We start from the raw sequence: 24,656 nt of genomic DNA, 5'->3' as shown, positions 1-24,656 counted from the left end.
CTGAGGTGCTCAATCTTGAAGATAAATAAAATAAAATAAAATAAAATAAAATAAAATAAAATAAAATAAAATAAAATAAAGCCTTATCTGTCCAATCTGTTTAACGAACCAAATTATTTAATAAATCATGATTCAATCAAACTGTTACCGCTTTATTTTTCTTTTAAAGAGATGATGATGAGGTAAGGTGAATATACAGGAAGTAAATCTGGCTGCCTTTACTTTCAAAATAATAAAACACTACCGCCTCATAACCGAATATTGCTGCTTACTTTGATACATATGGTGGAAAAAAAATTACATTTTAATCTTTTATTATTTTTATGCATAAAATAAGTTATACGTGACTAATTTCTACTTTATCACCGCATAAGACATGACACAGTTAAGAAAGAGGTTTTTTTATTTTGAAGACACTAACAGGAATTGAATTGTTATTGACTCATGACTTGACAGTTTTACCTTGTGATGTTGACAGTGACAAAACAACGCACACACAACTGTTCGTTTTTGCCCAGAAGCTTCGAACTAAACAAGTATTTACATCGGCAGCAGATTTTATGATAAAAGGTCATCAACGTGGTAAGTTTGCGACTCATCAGGTAGGCGAACATTAGCCGTTAAACACACGAATGGACCGTTTTTACATGTTTTTAGCTAGCTATTGTAGCGTTAGCTCGTTGTTGACATCTGTGAACTGATGCTGTTGTAGTCTATTCTCATGTGTCTAGAGCGATGTACCCGACTTTAATATCAGTGCTTTTTTTAGTGTTTAGCAGCAGCAGTGAAGCATAATCACTGTTATAAACGATAGAGGTGGACTGTCAACAACAGCCCTGATTGGCTATAATAGGTGAGGCGAGGCGACGCTTTAACCCGTTTTACTCTCGTTTTTCACAGGAATTATTTCCCTCAAAACTCAGACATGTGCTGAATTGTAAAACTCAGCCTTTGTCTGTAAATTAATGTTTCAAGCTTTACTCATTGGGCGTTGTCATTATCCATCTGTACGGGCATACTAAATTTCAGTAAGACTGATGTCACTAGGAGTTCACTGTCACTTAATATTAGCTGTCTACCTCTTGACAATACACTATTTTAACACAAAATATATGCTATAAACTGAAATAAGGCGGGTCATAAAAACAATATTGATTTTTACTGTGATATCATTTTATATCCTATGACAATGATATTTATTATATAGATTTCCTTGGGGATCATGGTCTTTGAATTATCATGTTATGATTTCTAATCTCCTTATAATTATCATTTGCTTGCAACTTCTCAAAAGTGATTTTTTTCCCCCCTTTTTGTGTGACAGTAAACCTTAATATCTTTGGGTTGTGACATAAACAAGACAGTGAGGATGTCATCTTGGGTTTTGGGAAACACTTTCTCATTTGATAGACCAGACGATTCATCAATTAAACAAGAAAGTAATCAACAGATCAGCCAACAGTGAAAGTAGTCTGTTGTAGCCTTAGTTGTTTTACTTATTTTTGCTCACACATGTTTTGTCTTTGTGTTTTTTTGTTTTAGTTTAATTTATTTTTGAAAGATCTGACATTGAACAGACATTTTGTCATTGTCATTGTTCTGAGTATATCTTTGAATCCTCTTCTAGATTTGTATTTAGAAGTATAATACTATTTAAAAAAAAGTGTAAAATCACAATTAATTGTCTTAAATTGAACTTACTCTCAGGCCCAAAGTTATTGGGGTAATTGTCCATATCAGCTGACATGAAAATATTTCTCATGATATTGCTCAGTCAGATAGATACACAGTCTCTTTTTTTTACTGGCAGGCATAGTCATAGCCTTTTTGCCTTCATTAGACATTAAATTCTTCCAGTGACGACTATATTTTTTCTTCCTTAGATGTAGTCAATGAAATGGAGTACGATGAGAGACTTGCACTTTTCCGCCAAACACGCCTCAATCCATTTGATCGTGGAGAGGAAGAAGATGGTCCTCAAGAGGGAAAGACCCCCCCACGGCAGGGTAAAGTTTACCAAATGTATCTCAGGGAAATCACAACACGTGCATCTCAAGTGAAAACATAGCCTACCGTAATGATTATAAATACATTTGTTTTTCACTGACAAATAAAATTATTAAAATGATGATGTTGTTTTTGTTAGTACGACACCCGATGTTCTTAATTCATGTGGCTTTTTATTGTGAAAGTTGGGTTCTGTTCATCATAAATAGAAATACATATTATTTCTAGACAAATTTGTGCCTCGCATTTGCACAGCAGAAAACAGTGATGGCTTTACAAATGACAATTTTGACAAATGTCATCTTTTCACTCCTTTCTCACAGTAATTTGATAATTATTTTCAAATCATGATAAGGGTTTGCAGTGAGTGTCATTACTTTAGTGTATTCTGTAATGATTATTACTTTTTTACACCAGCAGTTGGTTGGGGACATATTTACTTAGCTGATCTATTGGTCTACTTGAGTTCTGTGAATAATTCAAAGCATTTGGAACAGGAAGTTAGAAATGCTATTGCTAAATCAGAGGAATTGAAAAACATACATGTAAGCAGTGCTGTAGCATCACTTCCTGTATCTGAGAATTTGGCATTTCAGGCATTGTTGTTTGAGCTGAATAATTTTAATAAGCTTAACGCACCTGTTGCTCTGTTCACTGGCGTCATCTGTCATTTCTGGTTCACCCTCAACTTTGTATCTGGAACTGGCATTCAACATGTTTTGCTCGGAGGTCTATGCAGGTAGCAACGTATTTACTTTTTCAGATGGAGAGTGAACTTCATATAAATTTGTTATGAGTATTCTGATGATTTTTGTGTCTTTTGCATTGGTAGTTTATGTTCTAGGGGTTATTTTGGTCATAATTTTTACTTCATTTGAATTAAGTTAGATGTTTCCATTTTTGTAAGTGAAATATCAATGATCCCACACAATATTAACAAAATGTACTGTTAATTCTCAGTATGTTATATCCATTGCACTAGCACAGGCTGATCAAAGTTCATTTTATGTGTTAACTAATCTTACAGTGTATTTTGAATTAAACTGTACAGCAAATGAAATTTATTGAGTTACCTGCTGCAGCACTACAGATATACACAGAAACCTCAAAAGGAACTCCTCATTGTTACAAATAGTAGCTTTCCAATTGTGAAAGAAGAATATTAACATTATTTACTGGTTATGTGAAGACACATACCAAACATTTCACAGTGTAATATGTGTAGAGGCTACAAAGTGATCAGCATATCAAAGTTCATCAGTTTGGTGAGCAGCAGTTTTAACAACACAGTTAGTTACCCATTACCAGAACTGAAGAGACATTCCCCACAGAAGCCTTCAGTATTACACTGTGTGCTTTTCCTTCTCTTTGAAACTGGAGATATGTTGATTTAGACTGTACCGATCATCCATAGTGACCACCATCATGCTTCTGATACTTGCATGTATGACTGAGTGCACTTATTAGACCACTTTGAGTATGCTTACATGAAGAAAAGGACAAGAAAGACTTTATTTTTTGCTGCTCTCCTTCTAGAAGCTAGACCGGAGCTGTTCTCTGGGATCAGAACCCATAGCTCAGACCGGACTATGGACCTCGGTTTAGCTGAAGATCACTTCTCAAGGCCTATGGTGAGCTGTGATTTCTCTTCTGTCCTCCTCAACTCTAAATAAATCACAATAGTTAATTCAACTTTTTGTAAGGCTGAAGGTGCTCTCAAAGAGAACTTCCACTTCTACTTCCACACTTATTCTTTTTCACCTGTTACAGGGTTCGTTTGTGGCATCTGACATTGAACAGCTGAAATTGGCTATAGAGGAATGCAAGAAGCTGATCTTGGAGCTGCCTGAACACTCAGAAAGACAGAAGGACACAGTGGTTAAACTTATTCACCTTCGCCTCAAACTGCAGGAGCTTAAGGTTTGACCTGAGTAGCAAATGGAGAACTGAAAATACAAGGTTAAGGGACAGTACATTAGAGCAGAAGTAGAACTGAGGCACTAAAAACACGATGTCTGTGGATCCTTAAAAAGTCTTACATTTGATTGTCTTAAATCATTATCCTTAAAGCTGACAGTTAATCCTTAAAGCTGCGGGAGTCTTGCGTCACCAATTTTTTATCAGATCTGCAAAACCCCAGTCATAGCCTAAGTATCACGAATCTGTAAGTCTTTCTGTGATTACTCACCTGAATCTCTTCCCTCAAAACAATTTCAAAGTGTACTCCACCATAAACAGTCCATTTGTTTACAAACAGCTGGTCGGTAGCTCAGCATCTTCAGAATTTTTTCACGACATGCATTGAGGGAAGCAGAGCTCCAGCCGTTTCCATTTTGTGTTTGTTGCAGCCATATGATATATGGTTGTGCTGCTGCTGCCAGGCGGCTATGCGAACCTCCGCTTCCCATAATGCACGTTGCAACAAAATTCTGAAGATGCCCGAGTTACCTACCGGTTCTATTACAAATATCCCCACAGAAATGGAAAAAAACATCTGTCTGAAAGAAGAGCTGCACACTTATACTCTTTAAGATATTGACCTTAGGCCTAAATAACAACTTATATAACATAGGGAGTATTTTTTTTACAGAAGATTTGAAGTGCACTATGCTTGGCCTGTTCTGTGGCTGAATGTTGACACTTGTGGGCAGAGATCAGTGTCTTAGATAATCAGGTAGATGAAACAGATTCCTGTCAGGTCATTACTGTTATGAGGTTTTGGTTACTGTGTGCTCTACAATTACTATGTTATAGTTTGTATAAAGGCTGTCTTCAGCTTTTGTAATCTCTTTTTTTTTTTTTTTGCCTCTTAGCTATTTCCTTGTATGAGATAAAGAAGGAAGGTAGTTGCAGGCCTTCTGGGAGACTGATGTGGTGATAAAAATGTCTGTTTCAGGAGGTCAGAAACTTCCTGCAAAAGAGTCCTCATGTTTCAAACAGTCTATTTTGTTCAGATTTGGTTTAATTACAGAAATTATTGCTATTTTAATAGTGAGATTCTTCATCCTATACTGTAGTCCAGCAGTTTATCCATTTTTTGCAAACAATGTATTCTATATAAGTGAGAATACTGTAAAGATTATATGTTACTAATGTTTCAGGCTCATTACAGTAAACAAAGGGCCAGTGTTTCCTGCTCCAGTGGAGAATGGAAATGGAGCACTAGTTAGTATTAGACACAGTGTATAAAGTAATTTTAATGATCTATGCTATATTATGTAAACTACTCACTAACCATCAATACAAAGTGCAGAATGTTAGATTTGAGTGCTTGTTGTTTAGCAGACTACATATGTGGCTTTTCAGTGCTCTTGATAGCTTTCTTTGTTTTTCACTTCTTATTTAAAGGATCCTGAGGAGGATGAGCCTAATCTAAGGATTCTGCTGGAGCACCGCTTTTCAAAAGAAAAGAGCAAAAGTGTGAAACAGACATGTGACAAGTGTAGCACTATCATCTGGGGCCTCATTCAGACTTGGTATACCTGCACAGGTGAAAGACATGGTTCTATTTATTGAATATACCTCTACTAAAACACTTTGAAACTGTTGGTATGTCAGTATATTTGTGTCTAATCACTGTGTTAAAGCTCGAGTCACATGCCTGCAAGCATGCATCGAACTCTAAACAAAGTTTTACTTGTGCTCCATGTACATACAGCATGTAGTGTGATATGGTATGGCTGGTCATAATACCAGTCAGTCAGCCTGGGGAAGTTATTCTATCTTCTCTGTAGAAAAGTTATAAGGTGTTTTATTCTGTATTATGGTTTTCCATGAAGTGCTCTCAGAACTGAACAGTGAAGTCATTCAAAGCAGACCCAGAGGGTAGAGTAGACATGAATATTCATTCAGCTACACTCAAAAGTTTGTTATGTGAATGTTTTTTCTCGTTATAGGTTGCTATTATCGTTGCCACAGCAAGTGCATGAACCTGATCACCAAGCCCTGTGTGAGGTCGAAGGTCAGCCACCAGTCAGAGTATGAGCTCAGCATCTGCCCTGAAATTGGACTTGACCGACAAGACTACCGTTGTGCAGAGTGTCGCACTCCAATTTCCCTTAGTAAGTTTATATTAACTGTACTTATTGAAATCTGGCAGCTTAAATAGAGTAAAAAAGAAAATGTTGAAGTACTGTAAGTGAATCCAGTCAAATCCAACTGAAGTGTGTGCATGTAGAAATAACTTTAAATTGGGCCTTGGAAATACATAAAGTGATACACTATGTATATAATTTGTTCCTATTTGTATCCTATTAGCATTTAACATCATGTATATGACTTCTATATAAGTAAAAAAAAAAAAAAAAGAAGAAGAAAACATACTCATACAAGGGAGCTAAGACAGAAATAAAATATATACAAAAACCTGAAATAGAGTTAATGAGAAATAATAAGTATTTTCCCACACTCTCCCTTTCTTTCAGAATCTTTTTTCTCTTGTAGGAGATTAACCTAACTAACAGTTCAAGTGTGCAGCATGAATCAAGGTTTTACATGGGTCTATATGCACATTGCCCTTACTGGGTAAAATCAGATCTTAATGGTGTTACAAAATCAGCCCAGTTTTTCCAATAGTTGGTGAATTTGTCTGATTCAAGTCTAACAGAGAAAGTCAGCTTCTCCATCCTATACATATCACCTATAACCTCTACCCAATCCTCCAATTTTCAGTGCATCCTTTTTTAGCCACTTCCTGGTGATGGCTTTTTTTTACCTGCCACTGACAATATTCTGAATAGGCATAAATCCCATGAATTTGTTATTCCCTTGTTCTCTTTTCCCAAGTATATGAATTCAATTGTGAATGGAAGTTGGACTTTGAAAATTTTCTCCATGCTTTTCTTCAAAGCCTGCCAATAAGGCACAATATAAGGGCAGTCCCAAAATACATGAAAATGATTGGTTAGTCTCCAGCTTCTTGTATCATGAGACTTCTGCTGCACTGGTGTAACAAAATATCTTGTAATGTTGTGCCACCCAATTTGTAATATAGTTTGACTGGACTGTGTCATGCAGGAGGAGTGCCCAGTGAAGCCAGGCAGTGTGACTACACAGGCCAGTATTACTGCAGCACATGCCACTGGAATGACACAGCCATCATCCCAGCTCGTGTCATTCACAACTGGGAGTTTGAGCCACGGAAGGTACCTGTAACAGCCACTCACACATACAAAAATATCTCCTCATCCTTTAAGATTTTAGTTAGCAGTCCACCAGTGTAGTGTCGGTATGATGACTCCATCCTGACAGTGTTCCTCCATCCCAGGTTTGTCGCTCGTCATTACGATACCTGGCTCTAATGATGTCACGACCAGTGCTGAAGTTGAAAGAAATCAACCCATTGCTATTCAACTTTGTGGAGGAACTAGTGGAGATCAGGGTGAGTAAATTCACTAAAAGAAACAAGATTTGAAAATAAAATGTATTAAAAAATCTACTTATTTTAGCCTGTAGTCTCTCAATAATCTTAGAATGTCATCATTTATTTCTGGATAGAGCAGACATGTTTCATGAGCTGGTATGAGGGGTGGAAGTGACAACAGTTTTTTGATTAAAAAGGGGTATAATCAGGCATTTTAAATCATCAATGGAGCTATAAAAATATGAGTTAAATAGAGCGATAAATAATCGAGTAATTTCCTAAATCTGAAGCTGATTTGGTTAAAATAGTAATGAAATAATAGGGACATGCTTCATTTGTCTAATGTGTTTTTCTTCTTGTTGCATTTATTTGTCATTCAGTACACAAACTTGCCATTTATCATTTTAGAAGGGTAACTATGAGTCAAGTGGTTTTTGAGTGGGTGGAAGTAACAAAAATATCTTGTAAATGATAAATGTCAATTAATGGTGGATAAAATGTCAGGATGATGAATATGATAGTTGCGACAGCTGTGCTTAAAAAAAAGTCAAGTTTATCAAATCATTTGACAGTTTACCTCTCTGTTTTTCATCCCTCATGCAAATTAAGACTTCACTTTTTGGCCTCAGTTAATAATTTTTCAGCATTTTTGTTATTCGCACTCTTGATGTCGCTGTCCTACAATGACATATGGCAAGTTTGTGTTCTAATTAATGAATGTTGACTGTAAAACAGAAAAAATGAGAGGAAAAAAATTAAATGTTGCACGTTTAGTCAGATTGGCTCCTGATTTATTAAATTACTCGGCAACGCGCATGAAAGGAGTGAGGAAATTAGCTGCAGATACTGATATGTAAGCCTTTGTTTATATTTTTTTTATTACAGAAACTCCGTCAGGATATTCTGCTGATGAAACCCTATTTTATTACCTGTAAGGAGGCAATGGAAGCTCGTTTACTACTACAGGTCAGAATACCATACAGTATTTCTTTCTCATAATATAATAACCACCTTAACACAGACCATTACATGATTATAACAATAGCATCACCTTGTGGCTTTAGAATGGTATTGATTTCATTTGAATGGAGGCTGATGAACAAAAGGCTGCTGGTGATGTAGCACTGTACAGGGTACTTGTGATAAATAACATTAATTTACATGAAAATATAATTATTGTATAAATGGAATTATTTAAAAATGTAAATATTATAGAGCACAGTCTAAGTACTTGATAGACATTGCTAGCAGCTTAGCCCTGCTTTAACAGTATGTGATGGAAATTGTGAGACGGAAATGTTAGATGCATATCCTCTGTGTTTACATGCATACTAATCACCCGGTTATGAGGCTTATCCCTGATTTGATTCTGTTCAGGATATGACATTTTCATGGAGCACAGACACTAACATCCATGTAAACATGATAAATACTAGTATAGAGGTTACTCATTACTGCTGCTGTCTGCACAGTTGTAGATGAAATAATGTGTTATGTGTGTGTAATTCTGACATTTCTCTAACTGCTGCCTATCTTTAAAGTTACTGTGCCATAATGAGGTCAGTTTGGTATAACAGACTTGGTTCTGTTATTATTATATTATTATTATGATTATAATGGGTTTTTTTTTTTCATCTAATTGTCATCATCATTGTATTAAATGTTTTAATTCTTGGAAGACAAAACTTGGTGAATCAAGTGAAACGGTTCTCTGTCGCCACTTTGGTGGTGTTTTTGTTGTTATTTAATGCCTGTGCAGTAATCCACAATGGGGTTTCTCAAAAAGTGAGACATCTTATCCAGGTCATTAAAATCGGGATGTGATGTTTACAGGCACAAACACAGAGATGAGACACTTCAACATATTGCCATATTAATTGGTGATCACATGTCCCAGGTCCTGTTTATATGTTTAAATGATTCGTGTCATGAATCAACTCATCATTTCTATATTCATATTCCACAGCTTCAAGATCGCCAGCACTTTGTGGAGAATGATGATATGTACTCACTACAAGATTTGATCGACATCTCCAGTGGCCGACTCAGCTGCTCCCTTACAGAGATCCACACCACATTTGCTAAGCACATCAAATTAGACTGCGAGGTGAGAGCATACATGGAAAGCATAAAGGAAAATACTAACAATGCTGTTGACTTATCAGTGAGCCTACTGCTTGTCTTTGTATATGCAGTATTCACCAATATGCAATGAGAAATTCTGTACTACTGTATTTAATAGTGATTCTGTAATCTCATAACTCTGTCCTTTTGTCTCATTTTGTGCCTATGAGTAGCGATGCCAGGCCAAAGGATTTGTGTGTGAGCTGTGTAAAGAGGGAGACATCCTGTTCCCTTTTGACAGTCACACCTCAGTTTGCCATGACTGCTCTGCCGTCTTCCACAGGTTAGTTAGCACCCGAATGTGACATTTCTTTCATGTGAAGAAATACGACACATTAAGTCATGATTAAAGCCTGCTACATACTCCACGAGAACAGAGAAAGTTTGTTCTGGCCAGGACATTTCATACTATTCTCATAGAGTATGTAGCAGGCTTGAGTGTTAAAAATGTAGGCCTGCCCCAACACACACAGTCTGTTAAAGCGGAACTAGGCAACATTTTACCGCTTTTGTTTTTCTTTGCTGTTTTTGTAGCATTTTTCTCTGTAGAGCTCCCCCTACAGTTGAAGTACATATCCTCTGTCATTAAACCCACCGTTAACCCTCTCCCTCTAACCATGTGCATTTGTTTTCAATGAAGCCGTCAACGAGAAGGTAAAAAATAATGATCAAATACATTACTGGAGTGTGGCCGAATGAGAAAATTTAGCCAGACATTGAAGTTTCGAACATTTGTTTTCACTTCATGGAGGTGGTCACAAAACCTTAAGCTGTGTGGCTAATGTCAGCAGCTCAGTGCTAGTGGCTACAAATGCAGTTTCAGACCACCTGTCCCTGTACCCACAACCGGTGTGTCAATGTGACCCGTCTGCCTGGATGGCCAGGGGGTTCCTGTCTGCGCGTCCCCTCCTGGCACGTCCGTAAACTGTGACGTTACTCGTGAGAGACGAGCTCTTGGACCACCAACACAAGATCTAGGCTACAGGGACAGCATAAAGAAGTCGTAAGTGTTATATTCAGCCCTCGAAGTGCTAGTGGGATGGTGGAGGGCTTCCATTCTCCTCCTAACAAGCCATTTAACTATCACAATTGCTTTGAAACTGTTTAATTAAGGTAAAAATGTTGCCTAGTTCCACTTTAAAGCCTTGGCGTTGTAGATGTACTTCTAAGCCAGTCTTAGCTTGTTTTGTGGATCTAATTAGATACAGGGAAATAATAAAAGCATTAATAACTCTATTCCAGGAGGAGAAGTTGGACCATGTCCAAACTGTCAGAGTTGTCTTAAACAGAAAACTCATTGTCCCAATGGACACCATTAATGCACTGTATATGTAACAGAAATTGTTTGTTGTTGCTATGTGTTCCTTTAGAGATTGTTACTATGACAACTCCACAACTTGTCCACGATGTACCCGAATGACTGAACGCAAGCAGGATGAGCCATCAGATGTGAAAAACGCATAACGGGAGAAGATTACATGATGTAACAGGATGTTGCACTTTGCCTACTTGATCAAATGAGTCCATTCAAGTATGGAGACAAACTTTTTGTCTTTAATTTGTTTCATGCGTACATTTATTTTGTAGTGTCTTTACATTTTTGTGCACTACATTATCAGGCAGGGTACAGGGTACCAATCTGGAAAATCTAATCTATTTTTAATCCAGCATTTTCCGTTATACTGAAATAGGATTAACTAAGCACTGTGTACGTGTTTGTGTGTCTGCTTGTATAAATGTACAAAATAAATCTTCTATATGGAGAGTGGGTAGGTGACTTTGCATGTAGAAGTTGAATGATATAAACCATTACATGCCTCAAATACTTTAACCTATACTGCCAACTTTGCTCAAACTCGATTTTTATGTTGCCACAAAAAAACTTTTAACCGTCATAGACATGTTGACAAAACTACTTTTTAACTAAATAAGCATAAACATATACAAATCCTAGTTTATTATGTTGTATCAGGTGGCAGAAAGTGTAGCTCAACAATGCATGGAGTTCATTATTTTATAAGTGGATAGAATATATTTGACTAAATGTGGTCATAGTGCATCTAGTTTTCTTGTTTGTGTTTCTGACTCTTCTCCCACTAATTTTTGGCTCACCGGCAGTCAACTTGCATTTAACTTCTCATGGTAGCTTTCAGCTTAACTTATTGATGTTTCCAATATTTCTTTAGTCCCGGCCATTTAATCCTTTGCCTTACAGCAATATTTATTTTGAGCATTCCATTTGCACTGTAACGTACAGTATAGGCTGCCATGAGTTACTTAAAGGAGAAACAGTTGACAAAATCTCACTATATGACATTATATTACACAGGTGGTGTAAATATGTTAATAAAGTTATAATTTAGTACATTATACTTGTATTGCCACCTAATATGTTATCAAAATATTTTCATGTTAGAAGGAAAATTTAACTGAATGGAAGGTGAAGTTAAATGTGTTTTTCTTTCATCTAAAACTGTGAACTTATTTCAGAGAACTTGATCTGTGTTTTAATCCGGCTCACTTTAGTGCAGTGTGTAGCAAATAGATGTGTATACTCATGAACATTGCGTGCCTAAAATTATCAGGTTACATTCAGCTGTTGTCCAAACTTGTTTGTACACTAACAATCATGGTTTCAGTCTTAAAGTACCAGAAGTGACAAAGCTGAACTCAAGTATTTGTTTTAAAATAACCAGTTTTGGCTGTATTGTTGTTAAGCATATGATGTACTGTATTTTTTATTTTACAAAGTAATGGACAAACATGGTAAATCATGTGAAGTAGTGCATGAATAAAGTCATTAAGAATAATAAATGTGTACTGTTGTCTGTAAGATAATTTAAACTTTTTATTCTAAGCCCTAGTCAAATTAAATGTGTTGACACTTAATTCAGCACAGTAAATAGGCCTAAATCCTAAAGGCATAGGTACACGTTTCAGGGGGGTTACAGGGAGTTTGTCCCCCTCAATACTTAGTGCATTTGTTCCTCCAATAAACACATGAAAAGAGATCATTTTTCCTTTAATATGTGCTGTAATACTACTCAAAGGTACGCAAATGTAAGGTATGACTTCAAACCATCATCAAATCTTTTGTTGTCACAACAAAGGCTTTAACAATGTTTCATTCTCCATAAATTTGATCAATGTTGTAGTAATCTGTTAAGGTCAAAATATACATAAACTCTAGGTATGTGTGCAAATTGCAGGATGATTATAGTAATTAAAAAATATATATCGAATAATAATAATAATAATAATAATAATAATAATGAATTAATAAATAAACGAAAAATACAATACAAACACCAGCAAAAGTAAGTGCCTGACGCAAATCACCAGAAAACAAGAGAAAAATTAATTTATTCTATTATACAAAAGAAGTAATACAATTTAAGTGTTATTTACACATCCGAAAACAACAACAATAAAAGCACCCGGAGAGCGCAGACCTCCGCCAAGACAGATCTGTCGTTCCCCCAATCACCATCAAAATTTAATCATTTCTTCCTTGTGCCAGTATCAACATTTCCTGAAATTTTCATTCAAATCCATCCATAACTTTTTGAGTTATCTTGCTAACAAACAAACAAACAAACAAACAAACAAAGCAAAGTGCTCACAATACCTCCTGGTGGAGGTAATAATGATGATGAATATTTTTAATCGTTATTATCATGAATTAACAGGTATATCCTTTGTAACTAAAACACATCCATTCAGTTCAGGACATTTCAGCCCAAGGCCAAGAAAGCCGAAAGGGGAAAACAAACAAACAAACAAACAAACAAAAAAAAACTCCTACAGCTGTTCTGTTCTGCAGTCAAGTCTCGCGATAGGACGCGTAGTCGCGGTCCACAACAGAATGTCCTGTACTTGTAGATGATGGCTCAGTGATCCGTCCTGTGAGACAATGGGGCTGCTGTCCATGTCTGTGGGACCCCTCCGGACCCGGGTACGGACGGTTCGGACCTGGAGCCGGGACTTTTCCTCTATTTCAGCTACTTATCGCAACTGCGGAGCATCGGTAGGTTGACAATTTATTTGCGAATGTGAAAGTTAATATTATGCAATCCAAACTTAAACCGGCATGAATGGAAACAGATTTTTTTATAAAAGATCTATTTGCAAATGGGTTGAATAAGTGTGTGCCGGTTGAGTATGAGGTCTGTGCAGGAGGTCTGGTGTGGGAAAGAAGGGAACACAGTGTTCCTGTGCAGATACAACACCCCCCTCACACTGTTCATATCACGGTGCATTAAGAAGACACATCATATAACACAGCCATGGTTTATGCATTACTGCAGATATCTGTGCATACTGTCAGAATTTATTGATTAAATAATGTTCCGTTTCATCTGTTTCATAACTAGGGGGTGTGTCTACCTCAGTGGACACCGCATGTTTCTGGCGTCAGGGGGAGTCACTGCTTCATAAAGACCTGGAGGTCTACTTCTCCTTGTGTTCAGACTATTACATAAACTAAAATAATATAATAACATAAAAATAATAATGATGGACTGACCAGTCCTGCTACATTTTAACTGAAGCTTTATTTTGACCAGTTTTCTCCACTGAATGTTCAGTTTGTGATGAACAGATAAAATACGTGTATATAACATGCATAGTATGTAATATTCTACAGCTAGTCCTCTAGATAGACTTTTTTGGAAGTACTCTATATATAACCTTGTTGATGTGTCAAATGACAACAACTTACCTATAAACTGATCAATGAAGTAAAAAAAAAAAATGCAGTTAGTTTTTTAGTAATGTTATATACCATGCAAACTAGATAGATAGATAGATAGATAGATAGATAGATAGATAGATAGATAGATAGATAGATAGATAGATAGATAGAAATTAATAATAATAATAATAACAATAATAATGATATGATCATTGTTTTATCAACATAGGTGTAGTTTTTTATGCATGAACCATCTTGTGAATTTTTATGCATCAGTTTATTATTTTCTTTATTAGTTTGGGGTCGTAATGCCTTCAATTCATTATTCAGTTCCCGACATTTTCAGCTTGAGTCCCAAAAGATATACAAAGATTACAAGATCTATAAAAGTGCACCATGAATGTCATAACATCTACATTTATAAACTGTTGTCAAAAAAAGCAACCTGTGATTCAAAAATGTAAATAAAATATGTTTTATTATAAGAGTTTGTCACAACAATAATACAGAATGACCTATTTCTCCACATCTCACAAGAAATTTGGACTGAAAATGTCTGAATTTCCCTTTCTGAATCAAGAGGACTTGATGTCAGCTTATGTTCAAAACTTTCTGTACATTCTAATTATATCAGACATATCTGTGTTTGGGGATGAGTTCAGAAATATTGAATCTGACTGACAGTGGTCAAAACGAATATATCAGAAATTAGACCTTGTTAAAGCCTCTGCGGTGGCAGTAATTACATTGAACCACAAAGTGTCAGCGGGTTATATCAGCTCAAAAATAGTATTCATATCTTATATTGTTGTCTTTGAGTAACACTACAGCTGCTTTTTCATAATAAAAGTCCTGTTCATGTCCTGAGGAGGACGTCTTGGAGTATTTAGGAGAAAAAACCCATCCTCCTTGAATTCTAGCTACTTTTTTGTTTGCATGCAGTTGTTTAGTGTCAGCTGTAAGTCAATTATTTCCAACTGTGTAGTAATGACTTTATGAAATTAGGGCAGCTGTGGCACAGTCCAGTTTGCACAGATCATAATGAGATTTCAGTAATCCCTCTAAAAATGTTGTTGACAAATGTAGCAGAGTGGATTTTACATTTCAACAACAACATCAGTTTCACAATATACACGTTTCACTGCATGGTAAATTGATGCATTTTCCTTTATCACCTGACTTATGATCCCTGTCTTTATTACAGAAGACATCACTAATCCAGAGGAAATGTGGGACATTATATCGTCATAGTTTTCAACTTGCTCGGTGTTGTAACGCAAACAAACCACCAAGAGGTAATTTACCTCCTTATGCTATAATACATAATGTAACAAGATTAGCACACATTGACCCACATCTTTTACGTCAGCTTAAGGCATTCTCTAACTAAATTCTTCTTTCTTTGTTTTTGCTGTCGTAAAGGTTTTGAAAAATTTTTCCCAAAGAATGAAGAAAACTCTGATCTCAACAAACCAGCTAAAGGTGAGGAAGATATAAGTTATTATCAAAAAAGTAATTACATATTCTCTGGAAATTTCTTCTGTTGCTTTGAATAAATTTTTTCCTTTTACTTTTGTTGTTTTTAGAAGAAAATACCAAAGACCAAGAATCTCTTGGAAGACAAGATCAAGACACGAATGGAGATGGGAATGAAAGACAAAATGGAGGAGGAAAAAAGGAGGAATCTCATTGGTGGACACGTTTTCAGGTGCATATCTGTGAGGGGGTTTTATACCTGTGTCTATTTGTTGATGCATCTCCTTTATATCCAGTGTTTGACTTATATCATTCTGAAATATGACACCTATGACCGTGAATTATTCGACTAAGATTGTGGAGACCTTCAAATCTGAGATGTCTCTGCACTGTTGAATCCTTTGTACACATGTAGATCCAAAATGAGCTTCTTTATATTACGATAAGCCTACAACTATTAAATTCAGGTTAGTTTTGAGAATTGCAGTGTATTAGAGTATTACAGTTGTATTTATTTTTTTAGCTGTGTGCTGATTTGTCTATAATTAAGGATCTCTTCAATCCCCTCTCTGTTTATTGTCAAAAAGGAGGACTTTCCACTGAAAGAAAACACAGTGTGGAACATAGCCATCGGTGCAGCAGGGATGGCATCAGCTTTCCTGTATTTTTACTTCAGAGAGACTGGGGTCCAAATTTCCTGGAAGGAGTTTGTTGATCACTACTTGAACAGAGGCTTGGTAAAAAAAAAAAAAGAAAGACAAGCATGTTTAATGTAACTTCTAAACATATCTTCATGTTTTTATTTTTTTCTGCTGTTAATGAGTTATTGTGTTTTCTTTGCAGGTTGATCATCTGCAGGTTGTCAACAAACAATATGTCAAAGTTTTTCCTGCCCGTGGAGTCAGCACATCAGACGTGGTCAGTTGTGTTATTGCCTCTTCCAAAACCTGTACCCGTGGATCTATGCCTGTATCTTCAGTCTAATTAATGAATGATGGATTCAATACAGTGATTTTAAGACAGACTATAATGCCCAATATTTACTATTTAAAAAGTAATTATCAAAGTAGTAAGCACCAAAGTTTATATCAAATGGTATTTTTTTTTTTTTTTTAACTTTAGAATGAAATTCCCATGGTGTAACTTTTGGCTCTGGTTTTTTTTTTTTTTTTTTCATATTTTTCAGAACTATTTGTGGTTCTACATTGGCAGCGTGGACTCATTTGAGCATAATCTGGAGGTGGCTCAACAGGAAGTGGGTCTAGATTCACAGATACCAGTATTCTACAGCAGTGAAAATGATGGGTGAGAAATCAAACCCTCTGAGCATCATGTTTTAGACTGGTGACTTGACTTTTCTTCTTGGTTCATTTGCTGGAGTTTGTCGGCGTCAGTCAGCTTCTCTCTCTTCTTCCACAGGAAACATCTATTAAGTATCCTCCCACCTTTATTACTGGTGGGTGCTTTACTTTTTGCCATAAGACGAGGACCTCTGGGCGGAGGCCGGGGAGGGAGAGGAAACATCTTTGAAATGAGTGACTCCAAGGCCAAGTTAATAACAGCCAACATCGGTGTGCGGTTTAAAGATGTCGCAGGCTGTGAAGAAGCTAAACTGGAGATTTTGGAGTTCGTCAACTTCCTTAAGAACCCAGGACAGTACAGGGACTTGGGAGCTAAGATCCCAAAGGTATTCCTTTTGCTTTTAATGGATAAATTATTGGTTCAATGTTCAGTGTGTTAGATTTAGGGGAATCTATCTGCAGACATGGAACATAGCGACATAGTTATCTCTGCAGAGGCAGAAGATCCATTCTGTGTTACAACAGCATGTTTCTACAATAGCTCAGAACAGACTTCTTCTTTGTTTTTCATAGTGGGGTACATCCAGTCCTAATGCGCCTTCACAGTGTACTTTTTTTCAATCCCATTTTATTTATTATTTTGTCCTGTTATGGCCTCTGTTAATTATATGTCTGTAAATGTGTTAAATATGCCACCTCAGTTGTGTACTGCTGCCCATCAGACATCATGCAATAAATGCAAATCAGTGACACAAATCCACATAAAGACCTTAAACCGTATTAGTCACCTAATATGTTCAAGTGTGGGCCACAGTTATTTAAAGCTGCATATGATGTTCGTCACCAGTTTTTCATCAAATCTGTAAAACCTGAGTGATAGCCTAAGTATCACAAATCTGTTAGTCTTTCTGTGATTATACACCTCACGTTGAACAACTACGAAGTGTACTCCGCCACAAACACTCCATTTGTTTATATACCAAACCGAAACCTAAACGAAACTATCACTCAGTTTTTTTCGGCATTTCCACGAAGCTGCAGTAGCAAGAGGCAACAAAGCCATTTCTGTGTTTATTGCCACTGCAGCCGTAATGCGGCTGTGTAGAAATGCCCAAAAAACCTGAGTGACAGATTCATTTAGGTTTCAGTTTGATGTGTAAACAAATGGACTGTTTGTGTTGGAGTATACTTTGAAGTTGTTGTGAAGGGAGTGATTCAGGTGCGTAATCACAGAAAAACTATTTGTGATACTTAGGGTATCACTCAGGTTTTACAGATTTGATGAAAAAATGGTGACAAACGTCATATGCAGCTTTAACCATTTAACCAATAGGCCCTTAACAGACAAACTGAACACTGGTTGTAATCACACCCTTTTAGGTTTTTAGCAAACACCATAGTGGAGTGTGAGGTGATGGGCATTCAGCTGGTTGTAAACTGCAACTGGACTACTGATGCCACTAAAGATCAGACACTGAACTGACAAGGAGTTCTTATTTGATGCTAAAAATCTGATTACACATACCATGCAGCAGCGACTAGTGAACAACAAGACATTTTCGAACATTTCCACTTCCTGCCACCTGTTCTTAAGAGCAGTGCCCTTTGTTTTCAGGGTGCTTTGTTATCTGGGCCACCTGGAACAGGGAAGACATTGTTGGCCAAGGCTACTGCAGGAGAAGCCAATGTCCCCTTCATCACCGTCAATGGTTCAGAGTTCCAGGAAATGTTTGTTGGAGTGGGCCCAGCAAGGGTAAGAACTGTGAGAAAAAAGGAGTCGTTCCAGGAGTCTGGAGGCCGAATGACGAGTCACATGCATTTCATGCTCTCATTCATCTGTAAACACATTATTTACTTGGAGTGATGCATCTTCTACCAAAACTGTGCTTTCTATGTTTAATATGAACTCTGACTCATAAGCCAGTCAATATTTACAATTATTGCAGGACTTATGATGTTTCTGTTTGTTCTTAGGTAAGGGATATGTTTGCCTTGGCTCGCAAAAATGCTCCCTGCATCCTTTTTATTGACGAGATCGATGCAGTGGGCAGAAAAAGAGGTCAAGGGAACTTCAGCTCCCAGAGCGAGCAGGAAAACACTCTCAACCAGTTGCTCGTGGAGATGGATGGTATAGCTGTGATTTCACATTTCTGTTTGAATCATATTTCCAATTTGACATTACATAATTCAGCACTGATGTTTCCAATTTTTATTTTGTTTTCAGGGTTTAATAGCAGCACTAATGTAGTCATTTTGGCTGGTACCAATCGAGCTGATGTTCTCGATCCAGCTCTGATGAGGCCTGGACGCTTTGACCGACATATATACATAGGTATAGTAACGTCTCTGTTGCACTTCAGACACATGTTCCCATATTTTACTCTGAGCTGAATGTCTTTTGTGAAAAGACAGTCAGTGTTACATTCATCCTCTACTAATCCTCCTCCCCTCCTTGTCTCCTACTCTAATTTCTCATATTTCACATTTAATTGTTCTGTGAATACTTAACATTGTTTGATGATTCCTATTGTTGGTTTAGAGCAGCTCTGATCTCCTCTTAACCTACATTTTCATCTTTATCCCATCCCTTAAATCATGCCATCTATACAACATCTCCCCTTTCTTTTATTTGTTTATTGTCATGCTATGGCCCTCTGAGCTTTGTGCATTAATGTGTAAAGGTGTAACATCAGTTTTGTACCACTGCACACCAGACATACATCAAACTGCAATTCAGTGCCACTAATGGACTTAAAGACCCTTAAACCGTATTAGCTTTTTTGTTCTCCAGATGAGAAGTGACAGATAATCTTGCTGACACTTGACTTGAGCAGTCACAGTTTCCATAAAAATAGCTTCAAACAAATTAAATTAACCAGTTATTTTTGTGCCTGTTCTTGTTTCATGTCGTTAAATGTGTGCTTGGTGCATCCTGGTGCTTTCATCTTGGTGGAAAAATTGGTTGATCTTTTCTCTGTCTGCTAAATCTAATTCACGCCCTGCCAACAGTGCAGCACAATGGTGGGCCAGGCAGTTCTCTCTTTGACAAAGAAAACTGGGGCAAAATCAGAGCTGATGTTCTATAAAAGAAGGATTAAATAAGTGGAGGCCAGGAAAAGGGACAGGGTATGCTACTCCTCTGTTGGCTTAGTATGTTGCCTTTCTTTTACTTCTGCTGTTGTAAATAGTGTTCAGATGACATTAATTATTAATTCAGTTAACCCTTAAAGACCTACAACTATTTTTGTTGAGCCTTCCAAATGAATTTTCTCTGTATTTTATCTTTTCTAGGTGATTTATCACACTTTATTCTAATATTCTCATTTGCATTGAGCATTTTTCAGTGAAAATCAGGTCTTTTCCTCTATTTACTGATCATGTACATGTTCATAAAAGCTCTTAGTAAGGTCAAAGATTATTATATCCAAACACAAAATGAAGAAAAACTTACCTTTTCAGCAAAATATATCATTAACTGAACATAAAACAAGTGTCTACAACCACTGGTATTTGACAAAATAAATGGGTTTTATCAGTAAATCAATGTTGCAGAAGATGACAGTGTTTCCACATTGACTACATAGCCTCTGAACATCAAAATAGGTCACATCTGATGATGAAAAGCAGAGAAACTACATTTTATATGAATTATTTCTATGCATTGATATGATTATTCTTTTAAAAGTAATCCAACATTTTAGGTCAGTAGATGCTCTTGGTTACTGGTAGCTGTTTAGGTCTTTTAGGGTTAAATAACTTCTTTCAGTAATGTTATTCTACTCATTTATTAGTAAAGAAAACTAAATGTGGGTTGAATCATTCTGTATCAGATCATCAACTGTATCTATATCATAACACTTATTACTCACCTATGTGTCTCTTAATACTCCATCATCCACTCAGCACACTTCATCTCGCTCTTTTCTTCAAGAATAGATTCATTAACTCCAAATATTTCCATTTTTTCTCTCGTAGAAGTGAATGCCATTGACTTCATGATTTTGCTCAGTGAAATAAAAGATGCAGGTGTACCCTTGGAAAAGTCAGAGCTGCTGTACATTGAGCTTCATAATGGTGTACTTGTGTTGAATGGAACACTTACACTTGCCTACTTTTACCTGATTTGACCTGAAGCTCTGCATCTGTAGAAAAGCACATTTTTCACCTCTAGATATTCTAATAAATACAACTGTAATGCAAGAGAAAGTCAAGCTGAATGTCAGGGACACTCAAGGGGTGTCTTACAAATGTGGTATTTAAAGCACCAGTACTGTAATATCGGTTGTGGTGCTTTGAGTGTTATAAAATGATCATGTTCATGTTCAGAAACATAAGATGATTATGGTGTGAGTTCTTTCTATTATTAACATTTGTTTTTGTTTTAATTTCAGGTCCACCAGATATAAAGGGCAGGGCATCTATCTTCAAGGTGCATTTGAGACCTCTGAAGCTGGACTCTCATATAGAAGTAGAGGCTTTAGCCAGGAAACTAGCTGCATTAACTCCAGGTTTTACTGGTAAGGATGGGGATGTGTTTTCATGTTTATGTGTGCAGTGTTTTGATCGAATCTCATCTGATGTAATTGGGGTCTCTGTTTTCTTCCAAGGGGCTGACATAGCGAATGTGTGTAATGAAGCTGCATTAATAGCAGCACGTCACCTCAACCAACATATCAACACCAAGCACTTTGAGCAGTCAATCGAGAGGGTTATTGGAGGTAAGTTAATGTCTAAACAGCAGTGCACATTAAGACAGCAATCCTACAATTGGACAGACTGTGAAGATGCCACCTAAGTACATACTTTTGTTTTACAATATACTGATTTTACATGCACTACAAAGAGTGTTGGTGTATTAGATTAAGATATTTTTTTATCAGTCCTTTGTTATCAATGTGATATTCTAAATTCAGACTTATAATTCAAACTAATTCTTGAGGCTCCTTTGTTGTACTTTTACTAATTTGAATAAACTATAGATTTGATCTTATTTGATTTTATTGTAACTCAAGTGTAAATTTGTACATGAGAGATAAACTCTTTATATTGTAGAGCAGGCAAAGGATAAAGTTAGTATATGGCTAATGAGTGCATTTACTGTTGTCAGCTCTTTTACACATACTTGCTTTTTGTATAATTCAGTTACTTTTTTCTACTCTCAGGTCTGGAGAAAAAAACTCAGGTACTGCAGCTACAAGAGAGGACTACTGTAGCATATCATGAGGCTGGACATGCTGTGACAGGCTGGTTTTTAGAACATGCAGACCCCCTTCTCAAGGTACTCACACAAGTTCCCATTGCTCTTTGATTTCATTCCTGTTTCTTTATTCTTAATTCTTCTGCAGATGTCACTAAATGATCACGCTGATGTTTTTTCTTCCAGGTGTCCATCGTTCCCAGAGGAAAAGGTTTGGGTTATGCTCAATATCTGCCTAAAGAACAATATCTGTTCACCCAGGAGCAACTGTTTGACAGGATGTGCATGATGCTGGGGGGTCGGGTGGCTGAGCAGGTTTTCTTTCATCGATTGACCACTGGAGCACAGGATGACCTCAGGAAGGTCACACAGTCGGCCTACGCACAGGTAGTCTCCACATATGAATAAGCTTTGCCACTGATATTGATAAATATTTTTGTCAGGGAGTGTGTGTGTGTGTGTGTTTTTTAACCTCACACTACATGTAAGAGAGTTGCTTTTACATCATTGTAAATACTTCACAACTGAACTTAACACATTTAGATAACCAAAGAATGTACTGTAAACAAACTTTAACCCTATAGTTTGAAGTATTAGGCATCAAAAGCATGTGATATTGAGATCAAGCAGAGCACATTGATCTATTATGTGTTATCTATCCCCCCTCTCTAAGTGCTTGTTTTTCTCCATATTTTAGGTTGTGCAGTTTGGAATGAGTGAAGCAGTGGGTCAGGTGTCCTTTGACTTCCCTCAGCAGGGCAACATGGTCACTGAGAAGCCCTTCAGTGAACCTACAGCCCAGCTCATAGACCAGGAGGTCCGTTCACTAATAGAGTCAGCGTATCAGCGCACACTTCGGCTTATCACTGAGAAGAAACAAGCAGTCGACATGGTGAGAACTGTAAATACTGTCCAGAGATCAGGAGAGATTTAAGAAAGTAAAAGCTACTGAATGCAAGTGAACTGTAATTATTATGGTTATTATTTAAATCCTATTACTGCTGCTTCTACAATGCTTATCGTATAATTGAGGTGGATTGTAAAAGTTGATTTTGACTATATTGTAATTGATTGATTTAACTGATTTCTGTGCACATTGTAGGTAGCAAAACTTCTTCTAAAAAAGGAGATTTTGGACAAAGCAGACATGGTGGAGCTGCTGGGACCTCGTCCATTTCAAGAGAAGTCCTCATATGAGGAGTTTGTAGAGGGTCTGGGGGAACTTGAGGAGAATACATCTTTACCTGCAGGCTTAAGGAACTGGAAGAAGAATTAAGAAGATCCAAAGCATCCGTAGAAAGAGCAAAACACATGTGCCCTTTACCTGCAGGTGGACATGTAGCCTGAAGGCAATTATTCCTCTGGATTCAGGGGCCTTTTTCTGAAGTACAGCACCATCGAGTCCAGACTGCAGTCTGTCAGAGATCTGACTCACAGATTCATGAGGACAGGGTGATGTGGTGTGGGGGTCTTAAGTGACCTTAAATATAAGATGTGCAATTTTTCATGTTGATTCAAGTGCAAATTCCAAAAAAGTTATTTTTAAGTCAGTTTTATGTCAATAAGCTAGTGTTTCTGTCATGAGTGTTTTTTTATTTTCACTGGAAGTGCCTTTTTATTCTGATACTGGCATAGTAACACTGACCTAGTAGAACTGACCACTGATCCGTTCGCAGAAACACATTGAAATCAGATCTGAACACAGCTTGACAAACACAACACCAGTAGTTAAGTTTGTGAATGTTTAGCCTAAGTTTAAGAAACTTCAATGGCAAATCACTGTTTAAATCCAGAATGTTTCAGGAATGTCAGATGTATGTCTGTTTTAGATACAAGGGATCTTTTTTTCATGTTTTATAGATAAAAGGTACATTAGTGTCACTTCAATGTTACTCCAACATGTGTGAGACTTAACTGAATTAGGGTCAATGTCTTTTTCCATCAGATCACATCTCTGTTCAGCCTTTGTTTGAGTCAAGAGACAAATCTAAGTATGTGCTTACATTTTTTAAATTGTTTTTAGAAGTTGGTTGTTAATGTCTTCCAAACTAGTAAGCTTACCTAGTCACATAAACGTTCATTTGTATTCTCATTTTCATATATTGGGTGACCACTCCAAATGTTGGTTTCCTCAGTGGTAATAGCCAGTTGTTTTAGTGGTGATCAGTGGGGTTTAGTACATAAAATCACACAGTGACTGTATTGACAACAGATTGTGAAAGGACCACAGTCAGTGTCTATATGACATTAAGTAAATATTCAGTACACTGATAATGCAGCCTCTCTGTTGAATGAATCCAGAAATACTTAGATGATGTTTTCCATCTGTATGTCCTGCTGTGTGTGTAACATCTCAAGGTGCACTAAGACTTTAATATGATGAAGAGTGCAGAGCTGAATAAAGTACTGTATTGATATACTGGCACTAGAAAACATACTGTTCACAGTGGAAGGCTCATTTTTCAATGAGTTGTTTTAACTTAATAAATGACACAA

General features: G+C 36.8%; 2 protein-coding genes across 3 annotated transcripts; both read left to right on the top strand.

Annotated features, from left to right (window-relative positions):
• The first annotated feature begins 451 nt into the window (after positions 1–451).
• On the top strand, positions 452–12,303 carry def8 (differentially expressed in FDCP 8 homolog). The gene is made up of 12 exons (XM_030129037.1): positions 452–582; positions 1,884–2,006; positions 3,544–3,638; positions 3,778–3,927; positions 5,356–5,497; positions 5,904–6,068; positions 7,024–7,151; positions 7,274–7,387; positions 8,255–8,335; positions 9,336–9,476; positions 9,667–9,776; positions 10,864–12,303. The coding sequence occupies exons 1-12, from the start codon at positions 561–563 to the stop codon at positions 10,955–10,957; spliced, it is 1,365 nt and encodes a 454-aa protein (XP_029984897.1). The 5' UTR covers positions 452–560; the 3' UTR covers positions 10,958–12,303.
• A 1,044-nt stretch (positions 12,304–13,347) lies between these two features.
• Positions 13,348–24,656, top strand: LOC115410892 (AFG3-like protein 1). Of its 2 annotated transcripts, none has more exons than XM_030122728.1 (17): positions 13,348–13,520; positions 15,391–15,481; positions 15,609–15,668; positions 15,773–15,894; positions 16,250–16,399; positions 16,506–16,580; positions 16,849–16,967; positions 17,082–17,349; positions 18,579–18,716; positions 18,938–19,091; positions 19,188–19,295; positions 21,355–21,480; positions 21,571–21,681; positions 22,126–22,241; positions 22,347–22,547; positions 22,858–23,052; positions 23,263–24,656. In XM_030122728.1, the coding sequence occupies exons 1-17, from the start codon at positions 13,407–13,409 to the stop codon at positions 23,434–23,436; spliced, it is 2,322 nt and encodes a 773-aa protein (XP_029978588.1). In that variant the 5' UTR covers positions 13,348–13,406; the 3' UTR covers positions 23,437–24,656. The 2 variants fall into 2 exon arrangements, with proteins under 2 accessions (XP_029978588.1, XP_029978579.1); XM_030122719.1 differs by having other exon boundaries at positions 13,348–13,521; positions 15,386–15,481.

Source organism: Sphaeramia orbicularis, chromosome 3, assembly GCF_902148855.1.
Source record: "Sphaeramia orbicularis chromosome 3, fSphaOr1.1, whole genome shotgun sequence".
NCBI classification, from domain to species: Eukaryota; Metazoa; Chordata; class Actinopteri; order Kurtiformes; family Apogonidae; genus Sphaeramia; species Sphaeramia orbicularis.
The sequence above is the reverse complement of the archived record's forward strand: the minus strand, read 5'-3'. Positions and strand labels throughout refer to the sequence as shown.